Here is a 15219-nt window from a genome sequence, read left to right as displayed (position 1 = left end):
CAAAATTACAAGAGCATAGTCCATATGGAGCATTCCAAGAAAAGAAGTCCATAAAGAATATTCCATAGGTAACAGTCCATAGAAAACAGTCCATGCATAGTCCTTAAGAAAAAGCCCATAAGTCCAAAAGTAATCCAGCAAAGCATAGGAACCAGTCCATGTAGGTAGGCCACCAGTCCGTCTCGAAAGACATTAGGGTCAGTCCCAAATGGCTGAAGAGTAGGTCACGAATGACTGAAAGGTCGGTCTTGGAAAGACAATGTCCATAGGGAAAAAGTTCCTTTTTCAAGAGTAACTGGCAAGGGCTCATCGCACCTTCCCACGATGTCATCCAATCAGAGTTCGTTACTAGGCAAACAGTCCTGTTGCACCACATGACTTCTTTCTCATACGCACCAGATGTTATTTGGGTTAACTGTGGTTTATCAAAGAGTCACAACAATTCCCATCTATCTAATCACACAGAGTCCTTTCTCAGGCTCTCAGAATAACATTCTCTCGGCTTGCCTAGAAAACAACTTGTCAGCATAGCAAAGATACTTTATACAAAGAAACAAGATGGAACCTCTCAGGCTCATTTCATAATTAGAAAACCCATATGCCTTAAAAGATTTTAACTCAAAAACCCATCTCATCACACTTTCCACACTCCATGAATTTATATGGTTTCTCCCCAGTGCGGATTCTTTGATGTAACCCAAGCTGACCACTCTGACTAAAGCTCTTTCCACATTCCATGCATTTATGTGGTTCCTCCCCAGTGTGAGACCTTTGATGTAACCTAAGGGCATAACTACAAATAAAGCTCTTTCCACAGTCCATGAATTTATGTGGTTACTCCCCAGTGTGAGACCTTTGATGTATCCTAAGGGAATATTTGCAACTAAAGCTCTTCCCACATTCCATGCATTTATGTGATTTCTCCCCAGTGTGGGTCCTTTGATGTACCCTAAGGTTACCATTGTGACTAAAGCTCTTTCCACATTCCATGCATTTATGTGGTTTCTCCCCAGTGTGGGACCTCAGATGTAACCTAAGCTGACCACACTGACTAAACCTCTTTCCACATTCCATGCATTTATGTGGTTTCTCCCCAGTGTGAGTTCTTTCATGTTTCCTAAGGCCACCACTGCAACTAAAGCTCTTTCCGCATTCCATGCATTTATGTGGTTTCTCCCCAGTGTGGGTTCTTTCATGTAACCTAAGATTACTACTGTGACTAAAGCTCTTTCCACATTCCATGCATTTATGTGGTTTCTCCCCAGTGTGGGACCTCTGATGTAACCTAAGCTGACCACGTTGACTAAAACTCTTTCCGCATTCCATGCATTTATGTGGTTTCTCCCCAGTGTGGGACCTCTGATGTAACCTAAGCTGACCACGCTGACTAAAGCTCTTTCCGCATTCCATGCATTTATGTGGTTTCTCTCCAGTGTGCGACCTCTGATGTAACCTAAGATTACCACGCTGACTAAAGCTCTTTCCACATTCCATGCATTTATGTGGTTTCTCCCCAGTGTGAGTCCTTTGATGTGACCTAAGATGACCACTGTGCCTAAAGCTCTTTCCACATTCCATGCATTTATGTGGTTTCTCCCCAGTGTGGGTCCTTTGATGAAACCTAAGATTACCACTGTGACTAAAGCTCTTTCCACATTCCATGCATTTATGTGGTTTCTCCCCAGTGTGGGTCCTTTGATGCAACCTAAGGGTACTACTGCGACTAAAACTCTTTCCGCATTCCATGCATTTATGTGGTTTCTCCCCAGTGTGAGTTCTTTCATGTCTCCTCAAATTACTACTTTGACTGAAGCTCTTTCCACATTCCATGCATTTATGTGGTTTCTCCCCAGTGTGTGACCTTTGATGTAACCTAAGCTGACCATGCTGACTAAAGCTCTTTCCGCATTCCATGCATTTATGTGGTTTCTCCCCAGTGTGAGCCCTTTGATGTGACCTAAAATGACTGCTGTAACTGAAGCTCTTTCCACATTCCATGCATTTATGTGGTTTCTCCCCAGTGTGGGTCCTTTGATGCAACCTAAGGGTGCTACTGTGACTAAAGCTCTTTCCACATTCCATGCATTTATGTGGTTTCTCCCCAGTGTGGGACCTCTGATGTAACCTAAGATTACCACTGTGACTAAAGCTCTTTCCACATTCCATGCATTTATGTGGTTTCTCCCCAGTGTGAGTCCTTTGATGTAACCTAAGGTGACCACTGCGACTAAACCTCTTTCCACATTCCATGCATTTATGTGGTTTCTCCCCAGTGTGGGTCCTTTGATGCAACCTAAGGGTACTACTGTGACTAAAGCTCTTTCCACATTCTATGCATTTATGTGGTTTCTCCCCAGTGTGAGTCCTTTGATGCAACCTAAGGGTACTACTGCGACTAAAGCTCTTTCCACATTCCATGCATTTATGTGGTTTCTTCCCAGTGTAGGTCCTTTGAAGTGAAGGCAGATTTCTTCTCCTGCTGAAACTCTTTTCACATTCCATGTTTTTGTATGATTTCTCCCCAGGGGGAGTTCTTTAATCTGTACTAGCGACACTGGTCTGAACCTGTGTCCACACTTCAGGTATTTAAGCCGTTTCTCCTTTAGCTCACGGGTTTTTCTAAGCTTTTCTTCCTGGCTTCACACTTGACTCTTTTCAGGGCCGGAAGAAGTGGCTCTGTATAATTCTGGCCATCGTTTTTGTTACCTAATAGAAAAAAAAGAAGGCATATGTCTCCTGAAGGCTTGACTGGCAACATTTGAAAAATTAGCCGTATTGTACAAACAGCACAGACTCCCCTTGCCTGAATTGATACTTCCAAAGGGACAGTGATGGGAAAACATAGATGATTAATATTAACCACTGCCCAAAATAATATTAAACATGGGCCATCAAGTCAATTCTGACTGATGGCTACCCTTTTTTCGGGGTTTCTAGGTAGAGAATACTCAAAAGTCTTTCCCCATTCCCTGCTTTTGGGACCCTGCAGTTTCCCGAAGGCCACACAGGCTGACCTTACCTTTGGGAGGCACAGTGGGGAACCTCTGACCTATCCAGCCAGCTTACTCAGAAATGCATGGATGGGGTTTGATTAGAATTGAGGTTTCAGTGGAAAAGTTCCAGTTTACTTGCAAATTTCCTCCACTGTACAGTACTTAATTTAAAGGCATTGCAAGTCCATAAATGTATTAAAAATGGTGAACACATGAAAGGAGAAAAGGAAAGAAGAGTTGGAGAACCTGGATTAATAAAAAGCCACTGTTGGCTCACATTTAGCTTGCAATCTACAACAATTCCAACATCCCTCTCGCTCCTAGTTCTACTGAGCCAAGTGTCCCCCATCTTGTAAGTGTGCAATTGGTTTCTTTTTCCAAGGTGCACAACTTTGCACTTAACCATGGCCACATAGGAACTTGCCAAAAAGAGGGGGGAAATATTATTAAATGTAGTGGTGCAGGTTTATGGGTTAGGGTTATTTTTAGGAAAATAGCTGAAGTTTGAGGATTTGTTATTATTGGGTGTTGCTTTGCGGGGGTATGTCATCAGAGTATGGGGCCAAATGGAGATGTGATGCTAAAATGGAATGGTTTAAAGTCTTGATAAATAAAGATAAATGTTAATGGATGAAGAGGTAAAGAAGTTAAACTCTACCAAGGATGAAAGAAGGTACAGTGGGGTCTTGAATTGCGAACTTAATCCGTATTTGAAGGCGGTTTGCAGGTCAAAAAGTTTGCAGGTCAAAATCTGCATTCCCATAGGAATGCATTGAAAACCATTGTAATCTGTATCTGCTCTGTACCGTCCATAGAAAGTAATGGGAAGCTGCTATTCCGCCTTCTGCCACTAGAGGGGAATATTTTGTTTCTTTTTTTCTTAGGTACAGTAATCCCTCGAGGGATGTGGTGGCGCTGCGGGCTAAACCGCAGAATCCTGTGTTGCAGGGTCAGAAGACCAGCAGTCGTAAGATCGAATCCACGCGACGGAGTGAGTTCCCGTCGCTTGTCCCAGCTCCCGCCAACCTAGCGGTTCGAAAGCATGCAAATGCAAGTAGATAAATAGGGACCACTTCGGTGGGAAGGTAACAGCGTTCGGTGTCTAAGTCGCACTGGCCATGTGACCACGGAAGATTGTCTTCGGACAAAGGCTGGCTCTATGACTTGGAAAGGGGGATGAGCACCACCCCCTAGAGTCGAACACGACTGGACAAAAATTGTCAAGGGGAACCTTTACCTTTACCTTTACAGTAATCCCAGGAAGGCGAAACAGGCAGCCCAGCCATTTCCTCCCAGCTCCGAGGGAATGGGCTGGGTGCAGATGGGAGCAGCAGCAGCACACGGTGCCCGGCCATCGAGGCTCCCGGCGGCCCCCACGGCGTTCCCTCCCTCCCCACCCAGCCCCCGTTTCCAGCCCCAGCTGGATCCCAGCAGATAGTTCCCGGTGGCGCCTGGCAGAAGCCAGCGCGCCCCCGCCCTCCTCGCTCTCCTTCACCAAACCGTTCCCATCACCCGCCACCCACCACGTTCCCTGGCTCAGAGCCTTCCCAGTGCCAGTGCCACCCCGCGAACTCGCTCCCGCCCTCCCACGTGGGCTCACCGGGCTGCTCGGAGGCTCCTCCGCCATCCTCACCACTGCCTTTTGCTGCCGCCACCGGAGCTCGGCTCAGCGAGGGCCCACCCAGGACAGGCGGAGGCCCCGGCCGGGCTGGAATTCTGGCAGCCAGAATGCCTCGAGGCGCCCCAATCCCAGAGCAGGAGCAGCACCACCGCCTCTCCGCCTCTCTCCGCGTCGCCGCCACCTTGCTCCGGGTGCTTTCCCGCTTTTTTTAACTTTTTGGTTCTTACGTCAATTCTCCATCCGCAAGTCAAAATGGATTTTTGCAGACGGAGATGTACGTAACTCAAAAAGTTCATACCTTGGGCCGTTCGCAAGTCAAGACCCCACTGTATAATATTACCATATTAAATAAACTGATAAATAGAACTGACATGCAAGATGTTTGGAGAGAAGTGAAAGGAGATGTAAATAAGGTTTTTTATTCATGAGCATATAAAAGTTATTTTAGGATAGATTATATATATTTGCATCTAGTGATTGTGATTTGGAGTTTGTAAGAGAGACATAGGGTTAATAAAAGTAGCAGATCACACATTGGTAAATATGGATTTTAAGGGTACATGTGATTATAAAAAAGCTAGGAGGTGGAGGCTATGAACAGGAATTTTATGTCAAAATGTTCGTATAGATCAGGTCACTGAGAAATTCAGTAAATTTAATTCTTCAACATACTCACATAGGAAAGCTGGAGAAACCAACTGCATGTAGGTCAGCCAAAACCTTGAAGCTGATTCACGGGAAAAGTTTGAGGCTGCTGTAACCACGGGCAGACTGTAGGGGCTGAAGTCGGTATAAAAGCAGGTCAGGCAGAGCATTCATTGCTGCACCTTTGCTTAAGGGCGACAGTGGTTTTGTGAGCAAACAGTCATTATATGTTCTGTACATGCTGTTATGCTGAAGTTAAGCTATTTAATTTAAATTGTTTAATACAAAGTATTTTTATATTTATGTTTGCCTGTCATAGGTTTTTGCATCCGGAGAGAAAGACAAAGCTCGGAGTTTCTGTCAGGTCTCTCTCATTCCCTCCAGAGGGGTAACATCTACGCTTCCACCAAGGACACTGTTTGTGTCCACATATCAAAAGTTTCTTGACATTTTACAACATAAACATATATTAGAGAAAACTATTGACGGAAATAGAAAAAGGAATTGACAGAAATATGGAGGATAATTCGTAAGAGAGGGTATTAAGCAAAGCACTGGAAAAATTTAAGCAGATAAATTACTGTCTTGATCAGATGCAAGATCTAATTAAAGATTCTAAGGAAGAGAAAATAGCAGAGGTTAAACCACACTCAAAGGAAATGCCGGAACCGGTTGTATCGAGAACAATTTTAGATAATATGGAGGGGATGGTGTGTCTCCCAGTGGGCCATGTGACCAAGACAGCTAGGAAAGCTGAGATTAAACAGCGAAATATTACTGTAGGTATGGTTCACCCTCTCAGAATGTGGAGGAAAACAGAGTCACAGGAAAAAAAAAGAAGTATATGGAGAGGGGGGGAGAAGTGGACAGAGTCTATACTATTTCAAGCCAGTCGAGTGTAATTTCAAGAAAAAAGGAGTGTGAAAGAGAGGATATATTGGAATAACTTAGATTTAAGCTATGCACTTATTTCGCACACTAGCAAGGTTATGCTCAAAATCCTCCAAGGTAGGCTTCAGCAGTATGTGGACCGAGAACTCCCAGAAGTACAAGCTGGATTCCGAAGAGGCAGAGGAAATCGAGACCAAATTGCTAACTTGCGCTGGATTATGGAGAAAGCCAGAGAGTTCCAGAAAAATATCTACTTCTGCTTCATTGACTATGCGAAAGCCTTTGACTGTGTGGGCCACAGCAAACTATGGCAAGTTCTTAAAGAAATGGGAGTGCCTGACCACTTTATCTGTCTCCTGAGAAACCTATATGTGGGACAGGAAGCAACAGTTAGAACTGGTCATGGAACAACTGAGTGGTTCAAAATTGGGAAAGGAGTACGACAAGGCTGTATATTGTCCCCCAGCTTATTTAACTTATATGCAGAATACATCATGCGGAAGGCTGGACTGGAAGAAACCCAAGCTGGAATTAAGATTGCCGGAAGAAATATCAACAACCTCCGATATGCAGATGATACCACTCTGATGGCAGAAAGTGAGGAGGAATTAAAGAACCTTGTAATGAGAGTGAAAGAGGAGAGTGCAAAAAACGGTCTGAAACTCAACATCAAAAAAACTAAGATCATGGCCAGTGGCCCCATCACCTCTTGGGAAATAGAAGGGGAAGATATGGAGGCAGTGTCAAATTTTATCTTCCTGGGCTCCATGATGACTGCAGATGGAGACAGCAGCCCTGAAATTAAAAGGCACCTTCTTCTTGGGAGGAAAGCGATGACAAATCTTGACAGCATCTTGAAAAGCAGAGACATCACCTTGCCAACAAAAGTCCGAATAGTCAAAGCTATGGTTTTTCCTGTCGTGATGTATGGAAGTGACAGCTGGACCATAAAGAAAGCAGACCGCCGAAGAATTGATGCCTTTGAATTGTGGTGCTGGAGGAGGCTCTTGAGAATCCCCTGGACTGCAAGGAGAACAAACCTATCCATTCTGAAGGAAATCAACCCTGAATGCTCACTTGAAGGACAGATCCTGAAGCTGAGGCTCCAGTACTTTGGCCATCTCATGAGAAGAAAAGAGTCCTTGGAAAAAACCTTGATGTTAGGAAGGTGTGATGGCAAGAGGAGAAGGGGACGACCGAGGATGAGATGGCTGGACAGTGTCTGCGAAGCAACCAACATGAACCTGACACAACTCCGGGAGGCAGTAGAAGACAGGAGGGCCTGGCGTGCTCTGGTCCATGGGGTCACGAAGAGTCGGACACGACTAAACGACTAAACACACACACAAGCTATGTTATAATTATAAGCTGAAAGCTAGGGGGTAAATACACTGATAAATAGTTAAAAGAAGAAGAAGAAGAAGAAGAAGAAGAAGAAGAAGAAGAAGAAGAAGAAGAAGAAGAAGAAGAAGAAGAAGAAGAAGAGCTTTTGTTGGAATATGAATAGATTATAGGTTTATATACTTAATATGAAAGTATTGAATGACTGTATTTCTGATGCTCTCTTATACTCAAGCCCCTCTTTTCCACCCCTCCCATCACCCCTTGCCTTTGTATTCCTTCCCTATCCCAAGGGACCTCACCTCTCAGCTCCTGCGCTATAGTGAAAGGGAGCCCCTGAGTACCCACGTGGCTGGCAAAACAAAGGCGACCTCTCCCTCTTGTCCCCCAGGCAGGGGAACCCTTGCTCGGCACTGGAAGGGAGCTCCTGAGTGCCCACGTGGCTGGCAAAGACAAAGGGAGTTGCTAGATGCAGCCGATCTAGCAATGAGAGAACCTCCAACTCCCGAGCCCCAGTCCGGAAAACCCCTGCTCAATGCCGAAAGGGAGATCCTGAGCTTCCCAAGTAGCACCGGTAGTCCCTGAAGCCTCTCGTGACTCCCCCTCCGCTCCTCAGATGCACCTCTGGTAAGCATCACTTGGTGTGGGAGGGGAGGGAAGCCAAGAGGAGACGGGGAGCCAGCGTGTGCTTCCTGCTCGGGTGATGAGTCAGGAGGAAAACCAAGCCGGCAAGAAATCCCAAACTTGCTTGCTGTGGGCGGGTAGGGAAGCAAAGTGGGCAGAGGGGAACTGGCCCGCACTGCCCCACTCGTGTAAGGAGGCAAGGGGAAATCCTGGGCTTGACTCATTGTGCTGGGAAACCCCGTTCATCTGCGAAGCCGCTCGCAATCCCCCCCACTCCCCAGCCGCCGCCTGCCGCCTCCCCTATGCCACCAGTAAGCGTCGCTTGGTGTGGGAGGGGAGGGAAGCCAAGAGGAGGAGGGGATCTCCTTCTCCGGGGAAAAAAGGCTGGGAATCCTGGGAGGGGAACAGAAACCTCGTATAGCGAAATTCCCCCATAGGAAACACTGTTTTGCAAAGCGCAATGGCGGTCACAAAACCTCGTCGTCATGCGGATTCATCATTTTGTGAGGTCATCGTCTTGTGAGGCACCACTGTATTAATATCAGAAACTAGGAGAGAGCAACATGAATTTGACCCAACTCCAAGAGGCAGTGGAAGACAGGAGGGCCTGATGTGCTCTGGTCCATGGGGTCACAAAGAGTCGGACACAACTAAACAACAGGAGAATTAGGTTTACCAAGGAGAAGGGAACTAGCACATCATGGACTTTGGAGACTCTCCCTCTCTTAATGCAGCCTAAATAGCATTGGCCGTTTTCACACCTACATCACACTGCTGGCTTATGACCTAAGACGATCCCAAGGTCCTTCTCGCTCATAGTAGTGCTGAGCCAGGTGTCCCCCATCTTGTAGTGGTGTGAAATAGTAGGGGAAACCATGGAACATAGAGACACTCCAGTGGCCAAGAGGTGGAGCAGGAGTCCTCAAGCACCACTACCGTTCACAGAGGGACATCCCACAAAGGGAGATCCCAGAAGCCAACAGTCTGACAGTCCACCACTACTCTCCCAAACCCAAGTTCAAATGTCAGGGCTATTTTTCAGCAAGTGTGGATGGCAGGGAGCAGAAGAGAGGGTGTCGTGGGTAGACCATCTTCACTGCTCCCAATCCTGCTCCTAATATTCAGGCTGCCCTTTCCTATGGGAAGCCTGGCAACTTTTTCTCCTGCTAGCAATACAGGCACAACATTCTGCAGTAATTCTGGATGATTTTTTTTAATCGTGGCTACAGAAGCAAAATATCCCACATTCAGACTGTCAGGTTATATAAAATAAGCCAAATAAAACAGAACCTGAATTTTACAGCCATGAACACTCAACACAGAGATCTGTGACAGAAAGTGCCCGACAAGGACACCGGAATACACCACTTAAGGGTGAGGTTGACGTCAGGTCTCTGAACACAGATTGGACAGTGTGATAGTCTATATGGACACTGGGTAATAACTTCTTTCTCTTGGCTCATGCAGATGTTTGTGGACTGTTATGCTGTTGCTGCTGTATATAAACGTCAATAGACTCAGTTGCTAGAAGTCTAGTGTCTCTGCCTAATTTTCTTGACTCCTGGGACTGCAACAAGGAGCTTCGGCAAGAGACGCTGCTAAAAACTGCGGCACTCTGACATAAGCACTACTGAGGCTGAGGAAGAGTTCTGGAGGACTCCAAAGCTTGCACACCAGGCTGGAATGAAGGAAAGCTCACCCGACCAACCACCAACACCCTGTCCATGGACCAGTCCTTTTTTATTTATTTTCTTCCCAAGCACACTTGGGTAAAGATTACTTGGAAATTACAAGATGAAATTAAAATCAATTCGGATAGGTTGAGGAACAAGATAAGTCAAAAGATAAAGGAATATAAAACATGAAACATTTTGTGGTTTGGCAGAAGTCCATTATTTAAAATGAAATAGATCCCTAAATTATATTTCCTATTCTGGGTGTTACCAATAAAGATTTCGGGTAAGTAGTTAAAATAATGGCGAGTGATGATTAATACATACTGCCATAATAGTAAGAAAGCTAGGATTAATAAGAAATGTTGGTAGATATTACAAAAAGAAGCTTGTCAGATAACCGATATTAAATGTTATCATATAGCAAATCAAATAAGATGTATTTCAGGTATTATAACCAACAATAAATATTTAATATGAAAACAATTAGAAATGTATGGGAGGGAGGGAATTTTGGATAACATTTTTTTTAAAGAAAACATTGGGGAAGAGGTTAAAAAGACTGATAATCCTGTTCTTAAAAATACTGTATTTTTCAATTTATAAGACACCTTTGTTTGTAAGACCCACAGACTCTTTTCTAACCCAAAAATTAAGAAAACTTAGCTTTGAGTATTCAGCCTCTGGGTTGAGAATGCTCGGACATTAGTAGTCCCTGTTGCTTCTGAGCCTGCAGTCTCCACCTCCAATGAGGCGTGTCCCAATTAATTTGTAAAGCATCAGCTGACATCAGTTCCACAAGACTCGTGATTGGAGCATGTTAAGTCTCCTGACTGTAGGAAGCAAAGCCTTGTGATTGAGGAAGCCTGTTTACAGAGGCAACGTACGGGCCCTTTTTTGTTCTCTCCGTGCTCTCAGCTTACTTTTGTGTTACCAGTGAACTGTGGAAAAAGTACCATCTTATACATGGAAAACTACAGCTTGTTAGGAAGTTGGTAATGTTACAGGGGAGTATTAAGTCCACCAATCTCCCCTCTGACCAAAGTGGTTGAGAAATTCTCCAGAAAATTTTAAATGTTTTTTTTAATTGGATGAAACAGATACAAGATAGCAAGCAAATAGGAAAGACAGTGGGAGAAGAGAGAATGTCATGACTAAACATAGTTCAATTAGAAAAATGGGCAAAAGAATAGAAAAGAAAGGAAGGAGAAGGTAAAAAATTAGGAAAATTGAGGAGACAATTGAAAAAAGACTGAAGCTAGAAGCAATGAAAAACAGAAAGGGGATCATAAATGAAATGACTTGCATCCTATTTTATTTTTCTTCTCTCATTTTTTTCCCCTCAATAATGAAGTGGTCCATCGGATCCTATACTCTCTGTCTCCATATCTTTCACCCCTTCATCTGATGATGGGATTCAAAATGGAAACATTTTCCTTTGATGTCCTCTTCTTATGACCAAAGATCATCATCCCCAAACTTTATTTCAATGATGTTTCTGCAACAGATTCAGTAAGCTTTGGGGAAATGGTGGACAAAGATCCTGGAAAAATGTTTTAAACACTGTGGGAACCTTAGGGGAGAAATCCTCAACCCACATTTATGTACGTATGCATGTGTGTGTGTGTGTGTGTGTGTGTGTGTTTGTGTGTGTGTGTGTGTGTGCGTGCATGAGTTCCATCTACCACTTGATTAAAGCAAGAGGCACCTTCTCTAAAATCCATGCCTGAGTCCTGATAAATGCACAAACACCCACCAACTCAGCCCTTTGCACTGTCACACCCATCTTGGTGGCCCCTCTTGCCCTCACCAGGCACCATGGAAGGTCTGGTGAAAGGTGGCCTCCAAGCACTCCTGATGCTTCCGGCGATGGGGCTAAAATTCTCTGAAATACTGATGTAATTCGGTATTAGCAGCGTGCTAATCATAGGATTACTGTTTAATAAATAAGCAAACACAGTGGTGCTTCTGGTCCCAAAGAATGAAATTGATCTCACCTGTCATTCAAGTTTTTGGGGAGCTTCGGAGTTTGATTCTTGTCTTTTCATCCAGAGAAAAATCGGAGAGCATCAGCTGAGTCTCACCTCGTCCTTGGGAGAGAAAAATAAAAACAAATCATTCTGGAGCCTTCCCAGATGGACAAAACCAAAAGCCTTCGTCTTTTTGATAATCTGGAGAATTTAATTCTTCCAAAAAAAAAAATTCTGGTTTATGAATGTGTGTGTGTGTGAGGGGGGAATTGTGTGCTTCTGTACCCATGATTCCAAAAGCCAGGAAATAGCCCAAAACTGCTGCACAATCTCGTGCCTGCCTTGCCAGCAGGAAAAAGAAGGCCGAGCCTGACAGAGCAAAGGGCGTCTCAAGGGTGGCCACACCCAAGGCAGCCGCCCAGAGGGTCTAAAGCAGGGGGTCCCCCCAACCTTGGGCATCCGGATGTTCTTGGACTTCCGCTCCCAGAAATCCTGGCCAGCAGAGCGGGTGGTGGAGCCTTCTGGGAGTTGCAGTCCAAGAACCTCTGGAGGCCCAAAGTTGGGGACCCCTGGACTCTGCGGGAGACCCTCTTCTGCTCTTTGCCCTTCACAGCCCTGACCATGGCTTTGTGCCTGGGGGAGGAGTGGTCACTTGACAGAAAAGGGGAGTCAGATTCTGGGATGTTCCCTCACGTGGTGTTGCTCTGGGAACAGCACGGGTGCTGGGGGGGGAGATTCCTGTTCAGCCCCCTTCACCCTCAGCCGGTGGAGTGTTTTAGGTTTCCATTAATTCCCCGTACAATTTCACAGAGGCATGAAGAACCGGAAAGAGCCTATGCAAAAGAATGTGGTGTTCCGGCACCCCCCGTGTGATGATGACACACAACTTCCGCCTGCTTTCTAAGACCTTCCATCATCATCACACACACACCCTGTGTGATGATGACACACAACTTCCGCCTGCTTTCTAAGACCTTCCATCATCATCACACACACACACCCGTGTGATGATGACACACAACTTCCGATTGCTTTCTAAGACCTTCCAGGAGGCCCTTCGCTCAGCCTCTCTGGCCCCCAAGGTCTGGCCATCCAGCCGACCACCGTCCCCTGCGCCAATGAAAACAGCAAGACATAAACAAGCAAAGTGGAGGAAAGTAATTTTGAATGAATAAATGAATTCTAAGGTAATTAAGAATCTAATGCCTGAATTTCCTGCCCCTAAGAAAGTCTCTTCCTGGAAACCAAGAGGAGATTCAGACAGTTTCCTGGGAATATTTTTATAAACCTAAAATCAGCAGCGGTAAAACCTCACGCAAGACTCCACAGAGACACAGAGACAGACACACACACACACACACACACACAGACACACAGTTTTCTCAGTGTAGGAAATGGGCAGCCCCTCCCCCCAGGGCCTCTCCAGGTGGGAAGAGAAGGGGGGGATGGAGGGTCTGGGTTCAGGTCAGGGCCTGTTTCGCATGTCGGGAACGTCCCTCCCTTGCAGGGGCATCAGCAGCTGCCTCGCCTGCCGTAGAAATGAAAAATCATCCTCATCATCCACATCCCTCCCTCCCGGCCGACCCCTACCTTCTCCCCCCAGCCACATTTCTTTGTGACGCCCACCCCCTCCTCCCACTGCCTTGCACCTCCCCCCACCAAAAAGGCCCCCATTTCCCATTTGGGGCTTTCCAGAAACTTTCACCCCCCCCAAGGTTTCCAGTGGGGTTTCCCGGGGGGGGGGCTCAAGCTCAGGAGGGGTGAGGAGGGGGGAACAACCACAACGGGGACTCCGGGAGAAAAAAAAACGTACACACACATACGCCTGTCTTCCCCCCACACACAAACACACACACACACACACGAACACACAAACAAGGCCCCTCCTGCGCCCCCCTTCAGGGGGAATATCTTTCTAGGGACACCCCTCCCCCCCCCAACAAAAAGGGTCCCAAATCGCACCACCTCCGTTGGGGATCCTCAGGCGGGAAAGAGGTCGGAGGGGGAGGGGCGAGAGGGGAAAAAGGGAGGAGAGAGGGAGGGGGCACGGCCGCCACTTCCGGTTCCGGTGGGTGGACGGAGCGACAGAAGCAGCCCCTCCTCCTTTTCTTCCTCCTCTTCCATTTTCGTAGCTCTATGTTCTCTCCCCCTCCCTTCCCTCCCCAGGATGGAATCTATGCCCCTCCCCCCCCTTTTTTTTCTCAACAGCGATTCGTTTCGTTTAGTCCTTTAGTCGCGTCCGACTCTTCGTGACCCCCCCCCATGGACCAGCGCACATGCCAGGCCCTCCTGTCTTCTTCCACCGCCTCCCGGGGTCGGGTCAAGTTCATGTTGGTCTCTTCGATGACCCTGTCCATCCATCTCGTCCTCTGTCGTCCCCCTTCTCCTCTTGCCTTCACACTTTCCCAACATTAAGGTCTTTTCCAAGGAATCTTCTCTTCTCATGAGATGGCCAAAGTACTGGAGCCTCAGCTTCAGGATCTGTCCTTCCAGTGAGCACTCGGGGTTGATTTCCTTCAGAATGGATAGGTTTGTTCCAGTGGTGGGATTCAAATAAATTAACCACAGGTTCTATGCCAGGACACACACACACCCAACTACCACATTTTGTTGCCCATCCTCAAACCCAGGTCGGGGGGGCATTCGGTTTCGGACGACGCCTCCCCAAATCCCAGGCTGCCAGGGTGCTTTGGGGCGCATGGAAACTAATGTAAAGCTGGTTAATCCGTACTCTACCACTAGGGAGAGATTTTTCTTCTTCTTTTGACCTAAGATGAATTTAGGTTAAAAAAAAGGGCAGGAAAGGGGTTCTTTTCGTTCTTAAGTCGAGGCTCCGTTCGCAAGTCGAAGCAACTTTTTGTAAATGGAGCCATTTGTAACTCGAATCGTTCACAAGTGGAGACGTTCGTAAGTCGAGGTACCCCTGTTGGGGCTTCTGGCCTGAAGCAGGACATAGCTAGCACAAGCATTTGGTGTAGATCTGGTAAGAAGAAAGACCACATCTGTTTTCTGCCATGTTCCAAGCCATCACTTTGGATATATTCATTTCATATTCAAAGGGGGACCCAAATAGTCTGTACAACATAATGGACCAGAACTAGCAGATGTTGAAGATTTTTGCATAATAACTATGAATCCACTTGTGGGGCTGAACAGAACCCAGGCTTGTATAAAACAATGGACAATCATTTGGCATAGGTTCTCAAGGAAATGTGAAATTGAGGGTTTGTAGCTAATGTAGCTCGTTACCCCAATTTTTCTACCAAATGGTCAAGTATCTGCCTGTTTAAAGTCAATAATTATTCAAAATCTGGTCTTAAAGGAAAAGGATTAAAGTTACAGTCATTCCCATGCAACGTATCACATCCCCACTCCCATTAAGCACAGAAACCCACTTTAAACTTACTGAAACCAGAGTATATACCAGGAAAACAAATCCTAGACACTTTAGGGCAGAAGAA

General features: G+C 46.1%; 1 protein-coding gene across 1 annotated transcript in view; it reads right to left on the bottom strand.

The window, feature by feature from the left end:
• LOC110071393 (uncharacterized) overlaps nucleotides 1-13927 on the bottom strand; it is a 56264-nt gene extending 42337 nt beyond the window's left edge. The window contains 4 exon segments of the mRNA XM_078382612.1: nucleotides 698-2706; nucleotides 5291-5394; nucleotides 11786-11878; nucleotides 13724-13927. Coding sequence (XP_078238738.1) covers nucleotides 698-2502 — 1805 coding nt within the window. The 5' untranslated portion in view covers nucleotides 2503-2706; nucleotides 5291-5394; nucleotides 11786-11878; nucleotides 13724-13927.
• Nucleotides 13928-15219: the final 1292 nt, after the last annotated feature.

The sequence above is a fragment of the Pogona vitticeps genome, chromosome Z (genome assembly GCF_051106095.1).
Source record: "Pogona vitticeps strain Pit_001003342236 chromosome Z, PviZW2.1, whole genome shotgun sequence".
Taxonomy (NCBI): domain Eukaryota; kingdom Metazoa; phylum Chordata; class Lepidosauria; order Squamata; family Agamidae; genus Pogona; species Pogona vitticeps.
The sequence above is the reverse complement of the archived record's forward strand: the minus strand, read 5'-3'. Positions and strand labels throughout refer to the sequence as shown.